The sequence below is a fragment of the Mixophyes fleayi genome, chromosome 3, assembly GCF_038048845.1.
Source record: "Mixophyes fleayi isolate aMixFle1 chromosome 3, aMixFle1.hap1, whole genome shotgun sequence".
Taxonomy (NCBI): Eukaryota; Metazoa; Chordata; class Amphibia; order Anura; family Limnodynastidae; genus Mixophyes; species Mixophyes fleayi.
The window spans coordinates 341141837-341167069 of NC_134404.1; the positions used below are offsets into that span (position 1 = coordinate 341141837).

At 41.5% G+C, this 25233-nt stretch overlaps 1 protein-coding gene across 4 annotated transcripts in view; it reads left to right on the plus strand.

Annotated features, from left to right (window-relative positions):
* DAAM2 (dishevelled associated activator of morphogenesis 2) overlaps window positions 1-25233 on the plus strand; it is a 206183-nt gene that overhangs the window by 147313 nt on the left and 33637 nt on the right. For 3 of the 4 annotated variants that reach the window (XM_075204422.1, XM_075204425.1, XM_075204424.1), the window contains exons 10-17: window positions 1337-1454; window positions 2186-2324; window positions 3959-4017; window positions 4164-4348; window positions 4632-4928; window positions 12114-12221; window positions 13663-13692; window positions 16338-16444. In XM_075204422.1, the coding sequence (XP_075060523.1) occupies window positions 1337-1454; window positions 2186-2324; window positions 3959-4017; window positions 4164-4348; window positions 4632-4928; window positions 12114-12221; window positions 13663-13692; window positions 16338-16444 (1043 nt within the window). The remainder of the gene's footprint in view (window positions 1-1336; window positions 1455-2185; window positions 2325-3958; window positions 4018-4163; window positions 4349-4631; window positions 4929-12113; window positions 12222-13662; window positions 13693-16337; window positions 16445-25233) is intronic. The other variant, XM_075204426.1, reaches the window with a different exon arrangement.

Sequence of the window (25233 nt, forward strand, 5' to 3'; positions counted from 1 at the left end):
CCAGCAGATAATGATTGGCGATGTTATATTAATAATAGATAAAAATAGCGCTCATTAATCAGTAATGGGACTTAACGTCCCCTTAGAGACATTGTTTTTATCCGATCATTATCTTGCTGTGCCTAAAATCCCTCATTGTGCTGTTCGCATTGCCCCCCTATTATATATTATACACAGAGTGACACGAGGAAGTCCACTATTTGATAAATAGGTCTATTAAGGTCCATACAATTCTCATTAGGCGTGCCTGGTGTACATTAAGAAGGAATGTACTGAATTAACAAAGTCTCCTGAAAATAATTAGGATTAATACACTACATGTTTCCAATTATTTGCAAGGCAGCCTGCGCCGGTTCTCTGGTAATTGGTTTATTTGCCTTGGTGGGGGCAGGTTGGATGCAGTATGCGATCCGTGGAGCGCTGGTCCACACGTGCGCTGGCCGGTATTTATAGGTAGATGTTATAAGTGATTCACGTGTTAGCACAATGACATCACTTAATTCTATTCATTAAAATACTATACAGTGTATTCATTATTTTTAGAACTGGCTACAGTATGTAGGAAAATATATATTTTTTTTAGTGTTTAGTAGATGATGTTGACTTAATGTTACTATTAAACAAAGTTACTGTTAAGTAATTAAAGTAGAAATGTCAACAAACTATAATTGTGAACTATTAAATATAACGGACGTTTGTCACTGGGAGAGAACAGTATGTACGGATGTGAGATGATGATTTGATGCTTAGATTCCATCCTTTTTGGCCATGGAAACCCTAAATTTACGGCAAATACTGATTTGGCAGAATGTAGTTTTGGCTGTATTCAAATCAAAGGGGTACTCAAGATACCTTTCGATTTGAATCTGGGTGTAAGTACGCTCCGCCTCAGCAGTAGGTGCTGTACGTAGATGCACAGAGCAAACTGCAGTGTACGCACACTACTGCGCTCATTGGAGTCCCCTCCGTTTCTGGGCATGCGAGATGCGCTGTGCGCTCCAGAGGTCTCGAATATCTAACCAAAGCCGGGGACGGGTAATAATATTGCTACATGTGTCCGTTTAATAACTATACTGGTGATAATTTAAATACAATGAAGTCCATGTAAGAAAACTTGCTGTCCATATTGTCTGCATGTAGGTGTGTCTTACTAGTGGGTCATGTGACATAAGTGGGCAGGGCTTATTTACTGAGGACGTACAAACAGCAGATCAGTCCAAATGCTGCTTCTCTGGTGTGACTTATATATACCTGAAAGTAAATAGAAACACAAGAGCTAGCAATCAGGTATGGGTCAGATGACGACAGTGTTATCTAAGACTTGCGCATTCCACAGGCTCACATCGACACCAAAAGCGCCACGCAGATGTTTGAGATAATAAAGAAGAAGTTGAAGCACACGGACGGCTACCCCTACTTGTTATCTATCCTGCAGCACTGTTTACAGATGCCGTGTGAGTATCTATGTTTTATTTCACTACATATTGTATGTTTGTATCTTGTTGTTTAGTAGTTGAGTCTTTTTAGTTTTGTGTTGTGAATGTTAATGCTCTGACCAATCCCCTTCTTCCTCTGTGAATGTTCTAATGCTCTGATTGGCTACAGGTTGGTCTGTCCCTGTGAATGTTCTAATGCTCTGATTGGCTACAGGTTGGTCTGTCCCTGTGAATGTTCTAATGCTCTGATTGGCTACAGGTTGGTCTAGTTCTGTGAATTTTCTAATACTCTGGCTACAGGTTGGTTTGTACCTGTGAATGTTCTAATGCTCTGATTGGCTACAGGATTGTTTGGGAGTAAAAAAAACCTCTTTAATTGTCATCACCCTGCTCACTTTAGTACACTAGATGCCCATGGTAAAGTAGACATGGATCCAGACTGAATTACAGTAATGAGTATGGTTGATATGACTCGTCTACCTATCTGCCACTATGTCCATCTATATCTCAATGAAACCAATCTGCTGACAAAATGCAAATAAGCAGTAACCCAGAGCAACCAATCAGATGTTAGCTGACCTCATTCTAGACCAGGGTTAGGTATTTTGGGGAAATAGACATATAATATCCTGCACCACTCCTGGTTCCACAACAGCCGGAGAGCGGGACTAACCCTGAACCAATACACGTTAGACTTATGACAGCTGTTTTGTTAGTGACTAATCCCCAATGTCTCCCCTCGGCCGTAGACAAGCGTAACGGCAGCAATCTCCAGCAGTGGCAGCTCCTGGACAGGATATTACAACAGATCGTTCTTCAGGACGAGAAAGGCGAAGACCCCGATGCGACTGCGTTGGAGAACTTCAACGTCAAGAACATCATTAAGATGTACGTTCCTCGGTCTCCTCTGTCTGCACGTGACCAGGGCCATCTTTTCCATTGGGCACGATGGGCAGGTGCCCCGGGGCCCCACGGGCAAGGGGGCCCCATAGGCAGGGCTCTTAATTAGAATAAATAATCCAGCAAAAGAAAAAACCTGCAAAAAAAACCTTCAAGGGTCAATGAGCAAGTATATCTATCTATCTCTATCTCTATATATGTATCTTTATACATCTATATCTATCTATATCTATCTATCTCTATCTCTATATATCTATATCTATATCTTTATACATCTCTATCTCTATCTCTATCTCTATCTCGGGGCCCCAGTGCACTGCTTTGCCCGGGGGCCCATAATGTTGTTAAGGTGGCCCTGCACGTGACTCTTATTCTCTTTATATACTTATCACTCTCTTCTCAGTATATCCTGAAGGTTTATGTCCTGATGGGGTCCCGATGTGTCTATGATTTCTCAGGGCAATCTCTTTTCTTTTCCACCAAAATTCTGTAGCTCTCAGTAATTATTTTCGCTCAAGTTAAACTTCTGGTGAATCCACATGAACAGGTTCAGTGAGAATAGCTTTGTAAAACTGTTTTACCTTATTTGAGACCTACATGAAAGTATAGGGTGCACCCTGTTTTATTGGCTGAATAAAAGACAGGTCACAAGAATGTCCCTATTTTTTATCTGGAAATGATGGGATCCCTATGCCGACAGCTTCATCGTGCTGTAACATAGTCAGATATTCACATTATTAGGGCTATATTGCGCTAAGATCTAAGACCCTGGTATTGTCCATATTAAGGGGACACGAATGAATGTGACACATGGTAAGAAAGGGGACACAATTGAAAGTTGCACACATACAGCGAAAGGTTACTAATGAATATAGGACAGCACACTGAGGGATTAGTAATGAACGTAACTCACAGAGAGCTGAGAGCGCTGAGGGGACACTAATGAGCGTAACACAGAGAGCTGAGAGCGCTGAGGGGACACTAATGAACGTAACACAGAGAGCTGAGAGTGCTGAGGGGACACTAATGAGCGTAACTGAGAGTGCTGAGGGGATACTAATGAACGTAACATACAGAGAGCTGAGAGCGCTGAGGGGACACTAATGAGTGTAACACACATAGAGCTGAGAGTGCTGAGGGGACACTAATGAGTGTAACACACAGAGAGCTGAGAGTGCTGAGGGGACACTAATGAACGTAACATACAGAGAGCTGAGAGTGCTGAGGGGACACTAATGAGCGTAACACACAGAGAGCTGAGAGCGCTGAGGGGACACTAATGAACGTAACATACAGAGAGCTGAGAGTGCTGAGGGGACACTAATGAATGTGACACAGGGAGCTAAGGGGACACTAATAGATGTAACACAGAAAGTCTGTGACTCTTGTAAAACATAGAGTAAATGACACCAACATCAGTAAGTCAGAGACTCTTAGTTTAGTATTTTGTATATAGACCCCGATTCCCTATCCTAAGATACAATCCAAGAACATGAAGGGCAGACCCCAGTTATACTCATAATGACATTACATGGAGGTAAAATGTTGTATATAAAATCCATCGGCTGTAGTCTGTCATGTAGATGTCTGACTGATGGGTTGACCAGGTCTATTCCTTGCAGGTTAGTGAACGAGAACGAGGTGAAGGAATGGCGAGAACAGGCGGAGAAATTCAGGAAAGGTAGGTGGTTCTGTGGGTCTGACACGTGCTAGGCCTGTGGACACTGGACTCCGTGTAGATAAGTAGATCACTGGCTGGTCCCAGGTGACCCTTCTTCATTTCTCCATATAGTCCGGTTATTTTTCCTCTCCTTTCCCGATCCCTAGAACACGTGGAGCTGGCCGGCCGGCTGGAGAAGAAAGAGAGGGAGTGCGACACAAAGACGCAGGAGAAGGAAGAAATGATGAAGACCTTAAACAAGATGAAGGACAAGCTTCAGAAAGAGTCGTCTGAGCTCCGGCAGGCCAAGGATCAGATGGGAGAGCTGGTGTCTCAGCTGAATGAGCTCTCGGTAAGGATCTGTCCATGAAACCTGGATTATAAGGTGGTTTCCCTGTGTCTGAACATGCCCTGAACTGGTGTCCTGCCGGTCTCAGTACCCCGGTCTGTTTTGTTTACTGGGAGGAAATGGTAATTCTATAGACCAAGTTGCTATAAGAAATATAGGATAACAATGCAAAACAAAGTAAAGTGAATTCTGCAGACACGTATCTATATTGTCTATGGTACATAGCGGTTCTGTTCCATGCTATAGATGACTATTATTATATATTCTGCTATTTTGTGTCTTCCAGAATGGTGGAACTCTACCCTTCCCTCCTCCTCCGCCCCCCGGGGGACCCTTTACTCTTCCTCCTTCTCTGCCTGAGAATTTACCACCCCCACCACCACCACCCCAACCTTTTTCCTGTTTCCCACCCCCTCCTCCTCCACCTCCACCACCAGGGGGACCCCCACCTCCACCCGGAGCCCCTCCATTCTTCAGTATGGGCATGCAGGCCCCGCCCCTCAACTCCTTCAATATGAGGAAAAAATCGATCCCCCAACCATCGCACCCACTGAAGTCTTTCAACTGGTCCAAGCTTAACGAGGTACAGTACAGAGCCCTTAATCACCCTCTATTACCTTATAATATGGAGTGACATTATATTGCAGCTAGGGGGCGATCTTTTCAGAGCATTGCATATGGGAGGTCTGATCTGCTTTATATTAGTTAAGGTGAACTAATTTATGGCCTAAAACACAGCTGACACACTGGTGGTGATCTGTGTTTAAGGTACTAACAGAGTTTGGTCTCCGGCTAAAGGTTCATATAAAACAGAGGAAATAGCACCACATACAGGTTACTGGTATGTACTGCACGCTACATATAAAAGTATAACATCCCTTCTTTTGAATTAAGTATTTTTATTTTTCAAGTCTTAAGATATAAGTACTGTTACACGTGTGCATAAGAAGTGCCTGTAAAGTAATATACAAAGAAAACCAACTCCTGCATCTTCTGTGGGCTGCGAGGAAGACAAAGACAATAAAGGGGAAATGCAGATTTCACTAAAATTATGTTTACCCAAACACTTGTACGGCCCCCAATGCTACCTCTGCTGGGTGCGCTCGGCGGTCCCTGAGTGTCAGCTGACCGCATCTTGTCCAATGAGCTGAGACCTGGTAGTGTATGGCATCTCAACTCATTCAAATGTTTGGTTCAGCTAGTTGGAGGGGGGGGGGGAGAAGGGGGGGTTGGAGTGCGTCCCTTGTGGAACTCTAATGCACTCTCAGCTCTCTGTGTGTTACATTCATTAGTGTCCCCTCAGCACTATATACATATATATATATAAATATATGCTTTATGGGGAATTCTATAGTTTTTTAGGGAATATTCTATAAATGTCATTTTAGGGGGGATTCAATAAATGTCGGTTTAGGTGGGGTATACTATCAATATAATTTTAGGAGGGTATTCTATTTATATCGATTTGGGGGGTATCATTCTAGGGAGGATCCTGTATATTTCATTTTAGGGGGGATTCTGTAAATTTAGTGTTAGGGGGTATTTTGTGAATATAATTTTAGGGAGGATTATATAAATAATGTTTTAGGGGGGTATTTTGTAAAAGGACGTATATTGTTCTTCAAAGATTGTTCAAAACAAACAAAACCGCTGTTATGTTCTACAATCTAGAGCTCATTTACTACAATTTAAGGATAATTTAATTCTACTTATACCTCCTCCGCTTCTACACCCCTCCCCCTAAAGTGATTTTTTTCATCAGAAGCCTTATTGCCATCACCCCCCCTGTTACACAGCAGGGACATTCCCAATAGTAAATGGGTCCAAATGCTGACACTCCTATCTGTTGTGAGTTATCCCCTCTAAATCCCACTCGCGCCTCTGCCATTCATTAGAGGAGTGAGCAGGACGGGTGGTCGCTTCTGTGTCACAGAAATACTGGGCTGGTTTCAAGGGGAGAGTTCTGTCTGTATTTCTCTAATTAAACAGGATGCGTCTATTGACGCACACGGAGACAGACAGAAACTAGACAGTTATATATTATAGGCAGTCACAAGCCTCTAGGCATTATGTGAGGGATTATCCAAGTGTTGGATGCTGGTGTTGAAACTTTTATTAAATCTTGCTAAATCTTTGTTTTGTTTTTCTAAATCACATATGACATTATTTTAATAACACTCAGAGAAAACCGAAATGTACTTTCTGGGGGGAAAATCAGAGAAGTTCTCAGATCTGAGAGGGATTTTCAGTTAAACTCTAGAATGAAGGATGAATTATACCAAATCAGGAGAATGGGGGTGAAGTGTTTAAAAGCCGTCTAAGGGGAATTCAGCCTATAACAGTTACAGTTTAGTATTTACTAACAGTTGTCTAAGACTTGAAAGGTCAGTGATATAAAGCTGGGTACACACCTATGTACTCTTACGTCAGATGCAATCTTCTGTAAGGATTTCATCAACGACTGAAAGTCATGATGAGCAGCAGATTCCTGTGTACACACCGGCACCATTTACCTTCAGATCTGTGATCTTCATCTCCATAATCATCTGCTGATAAGATCCTGACTCTGTACACTGTACAGATATCTGCCTACACTGCTGGTGGTGAGTGTGTGCACACTTCCACATTTACCTGACATCGTTCTATCGTTGATCGTGATTTTTTAGGAAGTTTATAAAATCAAATCAAACGATACGATGTGTTTTGGTGTGATAAAACATGAATGTGGCAGCGTACACACTAATGCAATGTCAGACCAAATAATCGTTTATTGTGTGATCTGCAGGATAATGATATCAGTGTGTACCCAGCTTGGAGCTATGTAATAGACCCTCTTGAAGAAGGGTTTTGAATATCACTCGGGGGTCTTAGGAATGGAGCAAAATATCTGACTCCAGATTTGATCTTGTACAAAGCCTCTGCTGCGAGTGTGGAATAATCTGTATTTTGCCCGGAGCAGTGTACAGGATGGAGCGGGCACAGGTACTTGTACCAATAAGGAAGAGTTTCGCTGCTTCCCCTGGATTTGCCAAGACTTTAAAGTTCCCATAAATAAAATGAATCCGTTCAGACATCATCCTGGCATTATTTGGGATTTGTCCTAGTTCTGCCCCACCTGGCACATTGCTCTAGACCAGGCCTGGCCAACCTGCAGCACTCCAGGTAGTGTGAAACTGAAAGTCCCAGCATACCCTGCCAACAATAGTCTGGCTATCTGCTGGCAAAGCATTCTGGGACTTGTAGTTTCACAATACCTGGAGAGCCACAGTTGACCAGCAGTACTCACCGCATAAGTGGGGCTTGTTGCGGCTATTGTCCTTTGTATTATCTGCATTTATATAGCACCAAAATAGTGCGTAGCGCTGTACAGAGAGCTTTATTCACAGGATTAGTGGCGTTATATAAATAGCCGCTGATGATGATGACTAGTCCTTGCCCCAGTAGAGCGTACAGTCTAATTACCACTAGTAGTGACTGAAGCCAATGCTGTGTGCTGCGAGGTTCCAGTATAGCCACTGAGCCAACGTGCTGTTTATGGAGCTGTAAAGGATATTGTGTGCAGACAATTGAAATGTAAATTTTCTTGCTCCCTGAGTACTGACAGCGAGCGGAGAGCAACTCTATCCCAAATTCTTCTTTCTCCCAGAATCCTGTTTCACGTCTCTCCCTCATTGTCTTATCCCTGATAACACTTCACTCTGTGGGGTGTGGACAGCTGTCTGAGAGTGCAGCTGATCGCTAGCGTTGGGCCTCATGTGAAGTATTTGGTATGAGCGCCCTGGGACAGGCGGTATGCAGCAAGAATGCCTTCTACTTTCATTACAAACTATTTTTATCTAAATACTAGAAGATTTTTCTAAGATTGCAATTAGGGCTTCTGGAAACGTTTTTTTTTTTTTTTTTTTTATTTGGAGGGGGGGGGGGGGGGTAAAAAAAGACACAAAAACAAATTTCGCTCCAGGTCTAACAGTTCAACAATCATTTGTCAGCTGTCAGATTTGTTATGAACGCTGCCTCCTACTGGCAGACACTAGGAATTAGTTCACTCTGATCATCTGTAAAAAAAAAAAAAAAAAAAAAAGCCCAAAAATGAAAATACAAAAGTTTAAATTATTTTGGAGCAGTTTATTTGCCTTTATTTAAATAGAAAATTTGGCTGACGTAGATAGCAAATAGTAATGAACTGAGTTTTACAAGTAGTTCTATGCCAGCTGCTCCAAAGGAAAATAATTAAGACACCCGTCCACCTTTTTATTTCAGTCAGTTACACGTACTGGTCCAGGGGCGCAAACTGTCTTGTTTTTTAAGCACATATTCTTAACCATTTTGTGATAGTGAGAATGATCCCAAATTCAGCCTCCATTAAAACTCCATAATGAAGCAGCACCCCCCAGTGGTGTCATTACCATGAAACGTGGTGTAATTGTTATGACGTTGAAGCATCTCCAGAACATCAGGATAACCTTGTTTAATTCACAGAGTATATTGGCAAACACAATAAATAATGTTTCAGGCACAAGTAAAGCCAGTGTTTGTCTTTGCTGTACAGCAAAGACTGTATTACTGAGCTAAATAGTATAATTTAAATATCTAAAGGTTTTATACGTGACTTAATATGACGTTGCTCTCCATTGCCACTATGAAGCTGCTTTTCATGTTAGGATGGAGGTGCTCCTCTGTCTGACGTGTGTGAATGACAGACTTGTAGACTTGCTTTGGGAAGCTAATGGCCAGCCAGGGCAGTAATGTCACAAGTGCTTAACTGGCCTGCTCTGCTTTGTGATAACAGCTATTTGTCCATTAAGCCCAAAGTCCTATAGATATGGGATTCTGTAAGGAGAAGACAATACTCTATTACACAAGAAATATCAGATTAACAATGAACAATGGATTGTTATTTTTTACCTTCATATATGAACATTTTAGCTTTGGGCTCTAGTGGACCATTCAATAGAATATTCATTTAATCTATCTTGGTTTGACTGTCTATATCTGCTAAAGAATGTCTAGAAGAAGTGTCTTTCCTACGTGTGAAATACTTGTAGCATTATATAAAGTACTTTTTAATCTGCTTGCGCTCTGTTGTAGGGTGATACACAAACCGAAGCTTTGATATGTAAGACTGAAAATGCAGAAATGCTTTAAATTTATTCTAGATGATTGTTTAGGCATTGTACCCAAAAAAGTAAGTTTTACCTTAGTAACTCCAAAATCAACATTAATGTATAGTAGAAATGTTTATTCTACGGCTTCATAAACTTTCATTAAATGTTTGGGAGAGAATTCTAGCTCTTTCACACCACAGCATTCTGAATAGGAATAATGCTTTTGAGGTTTCATTTGGGCAGAATGGTGGCTAAGTAGTTAGCACTTCTGCTTTACAGCACTGGGATCATGAGTTCAATTCCCGACCATGGCCTTATCTGCGAGGAGTTTGTATTAGATATTCCAATAAGTGATTGTGTTTGCGTGGGTTTCCTCCGGGTGCTCCGGTTTTCTCCCACACTTCAAAAACATACTGGTAGGTTAATTGGCTGCTAACAAATTGACCCTAGTCTGTGTGTCTATATTAGGGAATTTAGAGTGTAAGCCCCAATGGGGCAGGGACTGATGTGAATGAGTTCTCTGTACAGCGTTGCAGAATTAGTGGCGCTATATAAATAAATGGTGATGATGAGGATAATGCAGTGTGTTCTCTTTAATGGACATATTAACAGGTCAGTGAAATTAATTGCAAATGTTTGATCAACACACGAGAACATCTTCTTTGTGCTGTTCATTCGTTACATTGTAATAAAATAGGGGAAAATAATAAAAAATCTCAGATGGAAAGTCCAATAAAAACAATAATAATTGTGCAAAAATTGTTAATATTATAATATTCTTTTGTAAATGTCTTATAATTTATGAAAAAAGACAACATTTTATTTTACACCAATATTTTAGATGATTTTACTAATTTTGACAGTAAAGTATGATGGGATTTTTGTAAATACCGTGATCTATATTGTATATTATTGTGGATCTGCCCTGTCAGCGAGTCCTCTCCATATCTGAGCACACATAGTATCCGTCTGTCCTGATAGCTCAGTGATGTTTATAACCAGACATCATTCAAGGGCTGTGTTTTACTAAAACTTTCCATTGAGAGATTAGCACTCGATAAGGCAGTAACTTTATGGGGAATTTTTTTGATTGAAACATTCTTGGCCGCAGAATTGTTCTGCTACAAATCACCCACCACCTACCCAGGCAGTGAATTATTTTGCAATGCTCTTGAGGTCCGTGTACAAATATTGTTCCTCTGTGTCCATTGGACAAGCGTCTCCTTCCCCTCTCGTACACATTGATCAGCATTCCCCCATTGTTCCTATTACTGCTAAAATACTAGCATACCCTGCTACATTGTACAGAGGTTTAGGGCACTGCACAATATTTAGCTATTGATACTATGGGGGGTATTCAATTGTCTGCGGGTTCGAGCGTGGAAAAACTATTACCGTTAATACGGTAATCTCTCGCTGGATTTCAGCTCGCAGCTCGGGAGCTGCGAGCTGAAATCCAGCGAGTAAATTACCGTATTAACGTTTTTTCCGCGCAGGATTACCGTAATAACGGTCGCTGTTACTTCTACAATATTTTACTAAGATTGTTTTGTAGATATTCTCTTCAGTGATACATTTGTTGCAACTTAAAGCTGTTAAATTCACTGGTGAGAAACCTCATAAAAGATAAGCAAGATCTTTCATCTGAAAACGGGCAATAGTTGCTCATTTGAACAAACTAAATTGTTTTATAAGAGATTTTTCAGTTTATGGTTATTTGTCAGTGTAATAAACTGTAATGTGTAAAGTATTCAGCAAGTCAGTGAGTTGCTCATTTTTACGTAGTTGAATCTTACCAAATCATCATCATTTATTTATATACCAAATCCTTATACACTTAAAACGGTTTGTAGCTTCTGGTCATCCATTAGTTATTCTCATGATGTGGAGTAATTGCTGTTTGTTTACCTTCTGATAAATATGAATTGTGTAAAAAAAAAAAAAAAAAAAATTTGCAGTGCTCAGTTTACCACTGAAAATAAGGATAATAAATTATCTGAGAAATGCTCAGATAAAAGTAATCGCTTGTAATGCCATTTTACATGAACATTTAGCCTCTGGAGTCACTAATACATTTGTCTCTATTACTTCCACTCATGGTAATCCTTATTAGCATTTGCCCTTTGTATTTGTCTAATATTAAGATAATAATGTTCCAGTTGCAGAGCTTTATATGACTTCTATAAATGTATTATTGGGTTTCCTCAGTTCTACAGTGCATAGTTTAGTCTTATCATTAATTTGGTTTATTTGTTGCTCCAATCATATTACCAGTGACGGATCCAGGGGTGAAGGGGACGATCATGGCAATCACCCCCCCTTCCCTAGCACCACAAGCCTAACGGGGTAGGGCCAATCGCAGACATGGACGGGCCAACTGGCTTTAGCCAATCAGAATGAGGGAGGGCGTGATTATGCAAAATTGGCACCCCTAAAAATAAAGTCAGGGTCCGCCCTCGCATATTACGCAGCGCTGTACAGAGGCTATGTAACTTTCACATCAGTCCCTGCCCCATTGCTGACAGGTTCACTATGCAGATTAACTGACTGTTACCCAGTTTTTATGTTTCGAAAACTTTACCCATTCTGTTAGCTAACAGCCTTTGCACTCGTGTTACTATTGTTCAAGTTTTCTATTAATTCTGCTTCTATATTCATTCTAGGACAAAATCAATGGAACAATCTGGAATGAAATTGATGACATCAAAGCATTTAAAATATTAGATCTGGAGGAGTTTGAAAAAATGTTTTCTGCCTATCAGAGACACCAGGTAGGTCACATGACCTCACACACTTTATGGTTGGGGGAGGGGATTAACCGTATTGTCCTAAATTTCCATAATTGGCACTTAAATAGTTGCAAGCATGTTCAATATTCAGTTTTCATCTGTGGATAATGACACAGCACATTAACACTAAATTAAGAATCCATTTATCTGCATTAGTTGCTATCAGCTGCTGATAGACTAGTTGCATTGAAAATCCACTCAATAATTATGTTCTCTTCCTATAATTATAGTGAGTAACGTCACTTTCTAAAGTACGACTTTTCCAGCAATTGCCTCTTGAAAACTCAGATACACACTGTTGCTGTCATTTCAGAGACAGCTTGTGAGTAACTGACCATCCTCAGCAAAATATGTAACCATGAAAACAAACTATGGACTCCGCTGACTGTTTCAGTGGTTACAGATGTTGATAAGGAAGGTTAGGTATTCACAAGATAGCTGTCAAATTGCAGCAACCGTATATGTCTGAGTTTTCAACAGGCAATTTCAGATACAATCATGAAGAATTATTCCACTACCCACTCTAATGATTTTAATAAGGCAACAGCAATTTTGAGAGGTGTTATCTTTAAGCATTCCCTTATTTCCTCTGCTTTACTTGGTAGTATTCAAAACAAAAACCCTCAACAAATAAAATGAAATAAAGCCCAAATAATAATGTATTTTTGATAATACTCCATATTATTTAAACCAATTCAGGGTCTCCAGACTTGTATTACACTGGAGCATCTCAATGCTAGACTTACATTGTGTATGCGCCATATTTTTGCGAGATACTTTGCAAACTGTGGTGTCACAAAATACCTTTTACACATTTTGCTTATTTTAAATTTTTTAAATTTGGCGCAAGAATTTTTCGTTAGTTGTAGTGTTTTTTTTTAGTAGAATGAAATAACCAGTACAGTCCACAGTCTGTTTCCATGACTACATATTTTGTTGAGGAAGGTTAGTAATTCACAAGCTGTCTCTCAACTGGCAGCAACAGTGTGTATCTGAGTTTTCAAAAGGCAATTGAAGGAAAAGTTCTATTTGAAGTATTCTGGATCATTCCAGTCAAACCGAGTGTGATTTTATCATGGTAACATAATTTATGTGTGGATTTTTGAATGCAGGTTTCACAAATAGTTTATCAGCAGCTGATTGTCTAATGCAGAGAGGGGGATTATTAATACATGTTTCTAGTGTAAATGTGCTGTATTGTTTTTCAGTGGACGTTATTCTTGTATAGGTCACCAGGGCCGGGTCTGCTCCATAGTGCGCTGCTCTGTGGGTGGTTGTAGAGTCTAAACGTAGAGATACAATGACTGCATACTGTAGAGAAGGTAGAACTGCTGCAGCTGCTTCTTGTATAAACCTTGTATCTTATATTTCTGACTAATTTTTGGCATGTCTCATTCTTTCTTACCTGCGGCTGGCTGCATAGGACCTGCTAACTAACACCTCTCTGAAACAGGTGAGTAAGACCTTCATATCTGCTACAATGCTCACAACAGCATAATAAGAGATAATTATCAGTGCTCATCGTCTAGGCCAGTGACGGGGAAAACGATACACTTCAATATCCGTATGTGCGGCCCACTAACCTGGAAAAGGGCCCCACATTACCCTCAATCTCAGTGATATGATAACAGTATACATTTAATCAAAGATAAACACTTCAAATACTCTTAGAAGAGACCCCAAATGCCACTCACCCCACTCACTTGCCCCATGTGCGCTACAAAGTACCTGGACCTCTCTTGGGGCCCGTTATGGGGTGGACGAGGCGATAGGCTCATTCAAGGCCACATTTGCGCCGGATTGTGGTTGGGAGAAAGTGACCGCACAACGGAGCAGCTTACGCGTTCCCTAGGAACCAGCAGCATTACTGTGATGTCACTTTATTGTGAACAGTATCATGAATATTCGCTTAGCCCATAAAATGTCTGTATATGAAGGAGGCTGGAGCACATTAGTAACGCAGTGCGGAGATATTTACAGATACAATTTGGCCAATTCAGAAGAAAAACAACACCGGGTCCTTAACGTTGGTGTTCTGACCTCTAGTTTGGCAGACTGGTGGTGCCACATTCCACCACTGTAATTTAATGTGGAAGTGTTACAAAATAAAATGAAAAACACAACACAGAAGGAGCCAGGAGTGAGCCGGAAGCCTCTGACGATCCGGACCGCTAATAATATCCAGGTGCGGCTGCCGGCGCTCATTATCCTCTGTGGTAACTGCCGGGACCTCTACGGTAACCAGGAAGATGACTGTGTTATTACTGCTGGGTTCTGTGGTTTAATGGAGATGAAATAACCTATGAGGACAACTTGTTAATGAGAACTATGTGTGTAAAAGGAAAACACGTATGTCGCATCTGCGTGTAAGAGACATATATGTGAGACGTGGTGAATAGTAACACGCTGAAAGGGGGTGGACACCCCCGTCCACACCATAGTATATATCATCTAAAGAGGGGCAAGCCTGGCTGGAGCCCCAAGATTAGATGTTACCTGACTGGTTCACGTCTAATGCTGGGCGTCCTCTATGGTCAGATGCTGAGCGCTGCTCACCCACTGGCTATAAGAACTGTATTATATTAATAGTGGTTCTGTGGTGACTGGGGGTAGATAATGATGTCTTTCAAAGCACTGGTACTGGATTCTTTGTGCCGAGACGAAAAAATGTACAACCAGTATGATGCATTAATTGACTAGTAAAAATTTAGAACAATTTGGTAGGTAAAACATTTTTACCCTCCTCCCTGGTCAGTGACGTTTTGTGATCTCTCCCAGACATAGCGTGTCCTATACAGAGAGAGATCAGTCCAGTAAAGCCAACCTGGGACCTACCCATGATGAATGAGACCTATTCACTGGTTCCTGCTGAGCTGAAGGCTGCCTGCACCTGAGTATTGTCTCTGCCGAACTGAAAAGAAGGATTGGTGTGTGGTGCAGTGGTCACAGGGCATTGCACTTAGGAGTATCTACATCTTGCACTCCATTGCATCCTACATCCATTGCACTTAGGAGTATCTACATCCTGATCAGTGATCTTCTATGCTGCATTTATGGCGTCTTGGTCTAGTTGGGTGGAATGAGTTAGCCATCTGTCCGAGGCAATTACCACCATTCCGACACCGAGGAGTCCTACACCTAAAATCCCAATGTCTAAAAAAAAAGCGATTTTAATATATGCAGACTTGCCTCCAAACCGACGCTGTAGATATCTGATCGCAGCAGGATTCTGACTGCAAGTTATTCCGAATAGACAGGTGTCCGTTACTAGACTTTCACATCATCGCGACCTCTATCAATTTTAATTTAAAGCGGCAATGTCGGGTTAAGGACATTGACATTGCCGCTTTAAATTAAAATTGATAGTAGTCGCGATGATGTGAAAGTCTAGTGACGGACACCTGACTATTCGGAATAACTCGCGTTCGGCATCCTGCTTGGATCGGAGATCTACAGCGTCGGTTTGGAGGTAAGTCTGCTTATATTAAAATCATTTTTCAGACATTCGGATTTTAGGCGTAGGACTGCTCGGTGTCAGAATTTTCCGCACCATTAAAGCATACCCAGCCCATCTCATGTCTGGTCAGTCCTTGCTGGTAGCGGGTGTCGCCCACATATACAGCCCTGTCTTGTTTGTGTCCAACCAGGGGCGTAACTAGACATTTGCGGACACATAGCTCCTGCACCACACACTACTTTGTGTCCCACCATATCTACCATCCCAATACCCTGGTATCAAAGCTGAGTCTGCAGGCAACGATTGTTCCAGCCTGTGGGAGCGATAGACCTTTATCTGTATATAACAGCACATAACTGTCATCTACTTAGGGATGTTCCAAGAATCTATAGCTTGATTGTTGCTCTCGTTGCTGTATATTTTGTACTTTGTTGTTGTTGTTATTTTTATCTTCATACATTGTAAAACTGTTGTGTAAATTTTGGTCATTTGTACAATTATCAGACTATTACGGGTATCTGTTAGATATAGATATCTGAGCACTGTATGTAAGAATGTCTTGTTATATTCGGTATATCCTGCTCTATAATAGTCGTAGGAACACAACAGATGAAGTGACGTTGTCCAATCTCTCATGACAGAAAGAAGTGGATTCCATGGAGGATCTTTACCTGTCTACACGCAAGGTGAAGGAGCTGTCCGTGATTGACGGGCGACGGGCGCAGAACTGCGTCATTCTGCTCTCCAAGTAAGTGTTCATAGATCCCCGGACAGAGCGCATAGATCCCTCCGTCCAACGGCATTATTGTCACTGGAAACTAGACGGGTGACAATGTATCATCACTGTCATGTGATACGGTCCAGAGGTGTTTAACATCAGTCTACTAATAACAGAGTGAGCGAGAGGTACAGAGACAGTAGATGGTACAGACTGTTCTCCTTGTTATTGGCACCAGCGATACCACGGATTTGTGTTCTCACTATAAATACTAATTATCATCCAGCATAATATAACGATTCCACTGTCCTGTGACGGCGTCTCATAGGTTGTGTTAATGGGACGTTGCCGTGACTAATGTAAGAAAACACGAAACATGTGCATATGCCATTTGTGTTTATCTTTCTGTCTGATGTTTAAGCAACGTGGACAATGTTCCATCTTCTGAGACGAGGAGCTGCCCGGATTGGCTTCTTTCCTTCTTAAGTCTTTCGTAGTTCAGTCCCTACAAAAAATATGATAATTTTATGGAACGAGATTATTTAAATGACATTTAAGTGTTCCCTGTTTACCGGGGTGTGAAGAGCTTCTAATTTTTCTGCAAAAGAACTTGATTTTGACATGTTCACGTGGGTGGCACAGTGGTTAACATTGTTGCCTCAAAGAGACAGGACCACAAGCTCCTTTCCCAACTGGCCATTATCTGTGTTGTTTGTATGTTTTTGTCAGTTTACTCCCACAGTACAAAAACTATTCTGGTTGGTTAACTGGCTTTAGGCAAAATTGACCCTGGTGTTTGTGTGGTAGAGAATTTAGATTGTAAGCTCCACTGGGGCAGGAACGGATGTCAATAATTAAACATTCTGGGCCTGATTCATTAAAGAACATAAATGATGATACGTGCCATATTTTGCGTAAAATCTCTCTGTGCGTGCCCAGAAACACACCATACTCCAGAAAATGCAGTAACGTCCAATTCATCTTCGGGCGGAAAGGGCCCTTACTACAGCCTGCGATTTCATGGGCAGAACGGGGAGGGAACTCGGCGTATGCACGTAGTCAGTGTACAGTAAGTGTGCGCCAGGCTGGAGCGCACACAGCAGCACCATATTCAAGCTTTGGCCGTCTCTCAGGTACGTATTTATCTGCCGTATCACTGGCACCAGCACCAGGTCAGGTGTAAGTGCTGATTACTAGTGATGACGGCTGTGTATACAGCTAGGACATGTGTTTGCAATCAGGAGCAACTGTAACAATGTATTTTATGTACAGTAGACATTAATAACATCATGATAATTGTATTTTATTGAATAAAGAAAAATAAAAAATAACCTTTTTTTTTTTTTTTTTTTTTTTTTTTTTTAAAAAGAAAATGTTTTGTCCTTAATGGCTATATTATTAATATATATATATAGTCATCTTAATATTCACATCCGCTCCTTGTTGAATACAGATGTGCATATGCCTGATTTATGTGCGTTTTACACAAAATAAAAATGCAGGATACATGTCTGCCCATTCTCACCCCCATTCCGCTCCTCAAGTCGTAGGCAGCCAGCAGTGTCCTTTACATACAAACATGAATACCGTGCAGTTACGTTCACTGGGGCGAGTCCTGTTCTGACGCATGCGCGGAGCAGTTTCCACCAAGATACAGCGCGCACAGGGATGTTGAAGGGTGAACCAGGCCCTATGTCTGTGGTCATGCACCAAACTATACCTCCAAATACAACTAGCAGAACTGTTCCTGATGGAAATAACAGATTGTCAAGTTGTCGTCTACCTATGATCTATCTCACGTCCTCAATCTCCTCTTGAAGTAAAAGTTACAATAGTATGAACATTAAGGTGCCCACAGATGTTGGAATTCCAACAACCATATAGATGGTTTTAGACCTAATTGGCCTCAAATAATAGCCTTCATGGGCCACAACCGACAGCCCAGGCCAAACGACATCTGGACGTGATTTATACAATGTCCACTGAGACAGGTGGAAAATGTGGTTTGACTGTCCTTGCTCTATGCGGAGTTATAGTCCATCCGCAGCAATTGTGGTTATTTACCGCAAGTGTTAAACACGTGTGTCTGTCCTGTCCACACGTGTGTGGCTGAAATAGACACAGATTGCTGGACTTGACCAGACAAGCTTACTGACACCTCCAGACCAGTTTAAACAATTGATACCAATGTGTGATCTGTACAGCGGAGAGGAGGAAGGAAGCAGAAACATTTGCTCGGTCCCCTGTGTATATATCGGTTGTGCTCACCTGTGATCTGCACGTTAGTGGAGCATCATGTGGGATTGAAACCCTTAGTTACTGTGCACATAGTGGAAGACATTTAAATTGTTCACTGTGACCGTAGTAGGTGAAATAACATAATCCATCGCCAATCGCAGCATTCCTCCTATAATTAGTAAGTCACCCTAAATATTTTCGGTTGTATAAAAGTATGTAGCCGAAAAAATAATTACATTTAATTTGCAATTTAAAAATGCAATGAACACTGTACAGCAGATCTATTTGTATATATGGACAGTGCATACTAATCCTCAGCATGTGTGTAACATACAAGACAGGTCCTGGCAGCTCTGTACTATGTGTCACGTATGTTGCGGTACACGGACAGTGCATTTGTTGTGATTTTCAGCCCTGTAACATTTGTTCTACAAACACAGGCAGGAATTGTAGTAAATTAAGGCTACTAAGACAACACATTGGTTTAATTTTGAGCCCTCTATACATGGTACAGATTATGTTTCCAATTGTAAGTCGGCAGCTGGTTCTAATTGACGTGAACTTCACATAAATCTCTGTGGTTAATTCCCCCTCTATTTACCCTAAACTGACACATTTTTCATCTGAAATTGCATTTTCCATTCATTAAGATTTTTCTCCTATATATACAATGTACAGGAGCTGGGAGCGTCATGCAGAGAGCCGCTTCTCCAGCAGTGCAGGCCGCAGTCTGTTCTTACAGTATATTGTATATCGCAAATATGTACCACTACTCTATCCCCATAAATCACACCTGGATACCGCTGCTATATACCTGTATACTGTACACCTGTATACTATATACCTGTATACCATGCTATATACATTACAACAACAATACTTTGTATTCACCCTCAGGAAGTTGGAAGTTTTACTAACATTCATCTTCACAGCGCCCTCCCGAATAAGTTATCCATAAAGTCAATTACAATAAACATCTGAAAGTCGTAATTTAATAACTATTCACCCCCCTTGCTCAATAGTTTGTTAAACCACCTCTTGAAGCTGTTACAGTCTGTAGTCTTTTTGAACAAGTCTCTATTAAATTTGAACACCAAGATGGAGCAATATTTGCCTATTCCTCCTTGCAAACTGCTCCGGCTGTGTCCGGTTAGTCGGACAGCAGCGATAAACAGCCACAGATTGAGCGATTCTGAGCCGCTCCGGTGTCCCTCTTCCTTTGGATCATTGTCCTGTAGAAAGAGAACCTTTGACGTTTTTGCAGAACCTCATTGTCCAGGATCCGTCTGGAACATGTTTCATTTGTCTTCCTATGGATCCTGACAAGATTTCCAGTCTCTGCCTCTGAAAAGTTTCCCCATAACATGATGCTGTCCTCACCATAATGGGGATAATGTGACCCGGCTGGGGTGCAGTGTCAGACTGGCGCTATACATACTGTTTAGGAAATATAGTAGGCCAAAAAGTTCCACTTTCATCTCATTGGACCACAAAACGGGCTTCTTCCTACAACCCTCCCATAAAGACCCTTTTTGCGGAATGTTTTGGAGATTGTTGACCCGTGTACGTTATCTTGCATCGCAGCCATTGGTTATGATCTGAGTAGCATGAATATCTATCTCGTATCTATCTTTAAACAATCTTAAGCTAGGTACACACTGAAGAATTGTTCAGACTGACGTGCTCAAATGATTGTACCTACAACTGAAGGTCGGATTAGTCTGACGATTCATCCATACACACTGACATGATTTACCTGCAGATCTGTGCTCTTCATCTGGTCCTTCATCTGGTCCTCTAGTCTGGAGAATGACAACACAATATTCATTCATTCACTATTGTCACAATGATTAAAACCGCCTTGTTATAGCTATCCACATGTCCTAACAAATTTCATTAGCTTCTGTGACTCTGAAACAAAATATTCTGTTTCAGAACGAACAAATGAATTATTCCTTCTACAGCGCTCTCTACATTTATTCACCGGGACATTCAGTGCTAACATCGGCTGAAAGGAACCTTACTCTGTAACCTCTATGGAGATCGTCAGCTTGAGTGCATACACACTACATGATCGTTAAGTGATTGATCGGAAAACATTAAATAGTACGACCAACCAAATGAGGTGACAATCGTCCATTTGGGCAGACTCTCGACCATCGTGTCACTACACACACTGACCCGACTTTCGAACGAGCGGTCATTTGTCGGCTGGTTGAGCCGATTATTGGATAAAAACCCTGTAGTGTGTACCCAGCTTTAGCCATCCATCTAGCACCAACCTTTCAACTTGTCTTAAGTACCCAGAAAACTTCCACCACCCAACCAATTTGTACAATCTAGTTATATCGTCAATCTCCGAACCTGTGTAAACCAAACCTCTCTCCGACCAGCATCAAGCAGCCAACTTCCCTGACAGCATTTACCCAGGAAGATCCGGAAACATAGAACCCCTGGTAAATGTCCTGAGTGGACACGTCTTACCCTGAACATATTTCCGGTAAGATTCTCCTCTGCTCTGTTTGCTCTCCGGGGTTTGATACATGTAACAAGAAATAAGGCTGCCGGAAATACCACTCTAAGACCCATGGCTTTCCCGTTGCTGCAATCGTCCTGTTTGTGTGGACTGTGGCCCCGTTAGCACCATTGGAAGCTTGTAACGGCAGATCACACACTGTAAACAGATGAACTGTTTATCCATGCCTGGAATATAGATGTGTACACAGCGGACAAATCACTGACAGATGCTGTAATCGGCTGCTTGAAGCGGATCTGAGGGTTTCACTGGGAGGAAAAGGTCTAATTCAAGAATGACAAATTGAAAGAAGATTGTTACAAATGAGCGGGGTAAGAGCTCCGGGAGGGCCGAGGTTCCCAGGAACTTATTCCCATCTCCTTGTAGAACACTTCCCACGGTAATATTGTCCTTATCGCACTTTCCATCCGCTTCAGATGTCTAACATTGTACCGGCGTGGCCCGTACACCGGACAATACATTGTAATGATCTGGTGATGACATGAGAAATAGTGAGCACTAAATATCACAAACATTTATTACCTTAAGGTGCACAATGTATAATGTGTTTGATGGTGTTGGTTATATCCATGAGAAGGGGTTATTGCTCCAAGAGTGGAATCGTGGTCTTGCTGCACAGGGGCATGGACAAGACACAATTAGGCTATGCCATGTCCCCTTGGGCATGTCCAGTGCTCGCCCGTCCCTTCCCTAGTAGCACCCCTTCAATATTGCGGTTACCAGAAACAATTGTGCACAGCATTGAAGTGGTTATTACCTGCCAGTACGGCAGACTTCACAACTGTCTTCAAATCAGGACTGGTCCATCTAAAATAAACATTTTAGATTTCCTCTCCGGGAGATCCCGGTGCCAAGTGCAAGGCGTGGCCGTGCAAATCACATGACCCAGGCCCCGCCTCCCACTACACAATGCCGTGGTTCTCAGCAGTGGGCGGGATGTGTGAGGGTGCCCTGCTGTCCTGGTACCGCTCGTAGACGCATTCGGGGACAGTAGACAATATGGTGGGGTGGTATGAGGATGTCCTGATTTTTTTACTTGCGCATGCACAAGACAGTCCAGTTTATCCGGTGCAACTTGTGCAGGAACGTAAATATACGTACGGAAAAACTCTTCCTATTCTCTCCCGTACTTAATTGCATAGAAGAGCTCGTGGAACTAGCCCGGTATAAAGAGCTCATACATCCAACTTGTTTCTGTAACTTTTACAGTAAATTATTAATACTGTTTATATCAGTGGTTCCCAAATCCAGTCCTAAGAACCCTCTAATATTTCAGGTTGTGAGGATATCCATGTTTGTGCACAGGTGGTAAAATCAAATTGGTTAAGGCACCAATTAAACATGGATATCCTTAAACACTGGCCAGTTAGGGGAGCTGAAGGACCGGAGCTGGCAAACACTGATTTGCATGATCATCATCTTTGTTAATATATATATATATATATATATATATATATATATATATATATATATATATATATATAGCACCTCTAATTCCGCAGCGTTGTGCAGAGAATATTTGTCATTCACATCAGTCCCTGTCCAATTGGAGCTTACAATCTAAATTCCCTAACACACACACGTTAATTACATAATACAAAACTTGTTCAAAACCTACATATACACACAGAACATATATACTAACTTACATATATTACAGAAATGATTGTCGCCGGGGCCGGTCTCCAGGGATTAATCTGTGGGGAGGCTGCATGGCAAGGGTAATTGTAAGATTGCATAATAACATATATTGGTATATTAATGTATGTTTGGGGAAGCTTTGTTAAGCTACTTTCTTCTTTATACAGCATTTACAATGATAGATGACTTATGCAGAGTTTCTCAGAAGAGTTTTGCAGGGTTGGTAACCCAGATCCAGTTTATAAAGTACTAAAACACCGGCTGACAGACAGTGTTAATGATAAAGAGACACAGCACCCATATATATCAGAGATTTAGCTTTAATGTTACAGTTATTGGTCAGTGTAGCCCCTGTATCTCAGCCGTGCCCAAATGTTGTCATTTAGTAGACCTGGGTCTGTGCACCTGGCCGTCTGATGCTAATAATACATTCTATTGATAATAGTGATATTATGTGATTTCCAGCGATGGGATAAGTTACCACTTTCACTGTGTGATATTACCACGGTCTGCAGGACTGAGGCATTAATACTGGCCTGTAAGTGATAATATATTGGGACCCTCTTTGTCTGGTACTCCCAGGTCTGATGGATGCGGGGCAGCAAGGTGGCTCAGTGGTTAGCACTTCTGCCTTAGTTTATTGTCACATTAGGCTGCTCTTTCTCCACCTGGACTGAATTTGAAAAGATAACAAGCCATAAAACAGTTACTGTTACAAGAGTCATAAACATATAAGAAGAAACACATAGACATTTATCGGACCAAGACGAGATTCATTCCAGATGTTAGGGCCAAAGTTCTCCCAGGTCAGCTTCATAAATCACCAGCAAATTAACAATCAGGAGACACGTTCCCACCTTGTAAGTGTCACTAACTGTACTCTTTACGTTTGTATCTCGATAGAGCGTGTATCTGATACTTAGTAACTAAAGGGTATTAATTGTCCTTTGGTCTCGGTTGAGCGGTTTGGTACGTGGTCCAGCTGCCATACTCGCTCTGTGATATAGTTGTATTTCTAAATCAAGAGCAAAACCTGGAATGTGAAGTCTGAAAGGCATCAGAAAATGCTAAATCCCGTTTAATCACCTCATCCCACAGTGTATGTTTATCAGATTACTGTGTAATCGTACAAATCCCAGTGTCCCTCCCTGTTCAACCAAGGCAAATATTTGCAGCATGGAGGGGACAGTTCAGTGTTTGTTTACAGACTGAGAGTGTCCCTCCGTTAATACCCCTCCGATGGCTAATGGAGGACTCTATATCTTGATACACTGCAGTCAGGAATATCTGTTGCAGTTTCCCAAAGCCCTTCTCAGAAGTTTATGTTGGCCTTGGCCGCAGAACACGATTCCTATTTGATACTAAATATTCTCTTTTCTTTCCTTTGAACACTGTTATGGAATCTGACATCGGCCCAGAACGTGTTTCATCAGTAAAGTATTACTGTATATTTTTATATTTAATCACTTATCAACGTGTATGTTTTGTATAATCATCTGAAAGGCAGCACATTCCTGCTTTGGAGGAGGATATAATGGAACGTTCCAAGGAACGAGTTGTTCTTACATGAAGCAGAATTCTGAGACATTTTCTATACGTTCAAAGATATTTCACAGTTGTCATGTTGTCTTCTCCATAGAGGAATTTTTCTTGGCACTGTCATGGGGACCCCTTCCTTCCTCGGCACCTCTCGCATAGAGAGACAGGGGGTTTGGGTGTCATATTTGGGTAATTCCAAGGTGAGGGCTGAAAAATGCTAGTTTTCAGCTTTATTTAAGAAGTTTATAGCCCCCCCTGCCCCTTCATAATAGTATTACTTTGGTGGGGATCCAAACAGAGATGGAGAGAGATCTGCTGAGGTCCCAGCTCTGTGGGTGTGCTAAATACAGCGGATTGTGGGGATCCCTCAATTTGGGGTGACCAGAGGAAATATAGTAAATTTCTTAAATCAAGTAAAGAATCCCTTTAATGAATACCTTATTGGGTAATGTGATTTAGCATGTACTACTAAACTATAATGCTCTGTTCAGTGTTACCCTGATATTGCGCAGCAGCTCTGTTATAAAGTGTTACCTCCCAGACATCTGAAGCTCCTCCCACAACTTTAGAACAGTGTCCTGATGGGATCTCTCACAGGTCAACAAAGATGAAAATGCAGTGATTCCAGTTACCGTGATATCATTGGCCCCGCCCCTGTGCATGAATCCACCAATCGGCACAAGTCATTTCTGAGCAGCAAGTTTACAAAGCTGTCACTCAAACTCTGCCTGCTTAGTTTGAGAAGCCCCTCCCCCTAACATGACAGCCTGCTGCACATTAGGAAAAGAGTGCCTTGTGGATATATATAACTACGTATTAATACCCCAGTTATTTCGTATCTATTTTTCATCTTAGTAATACAAAG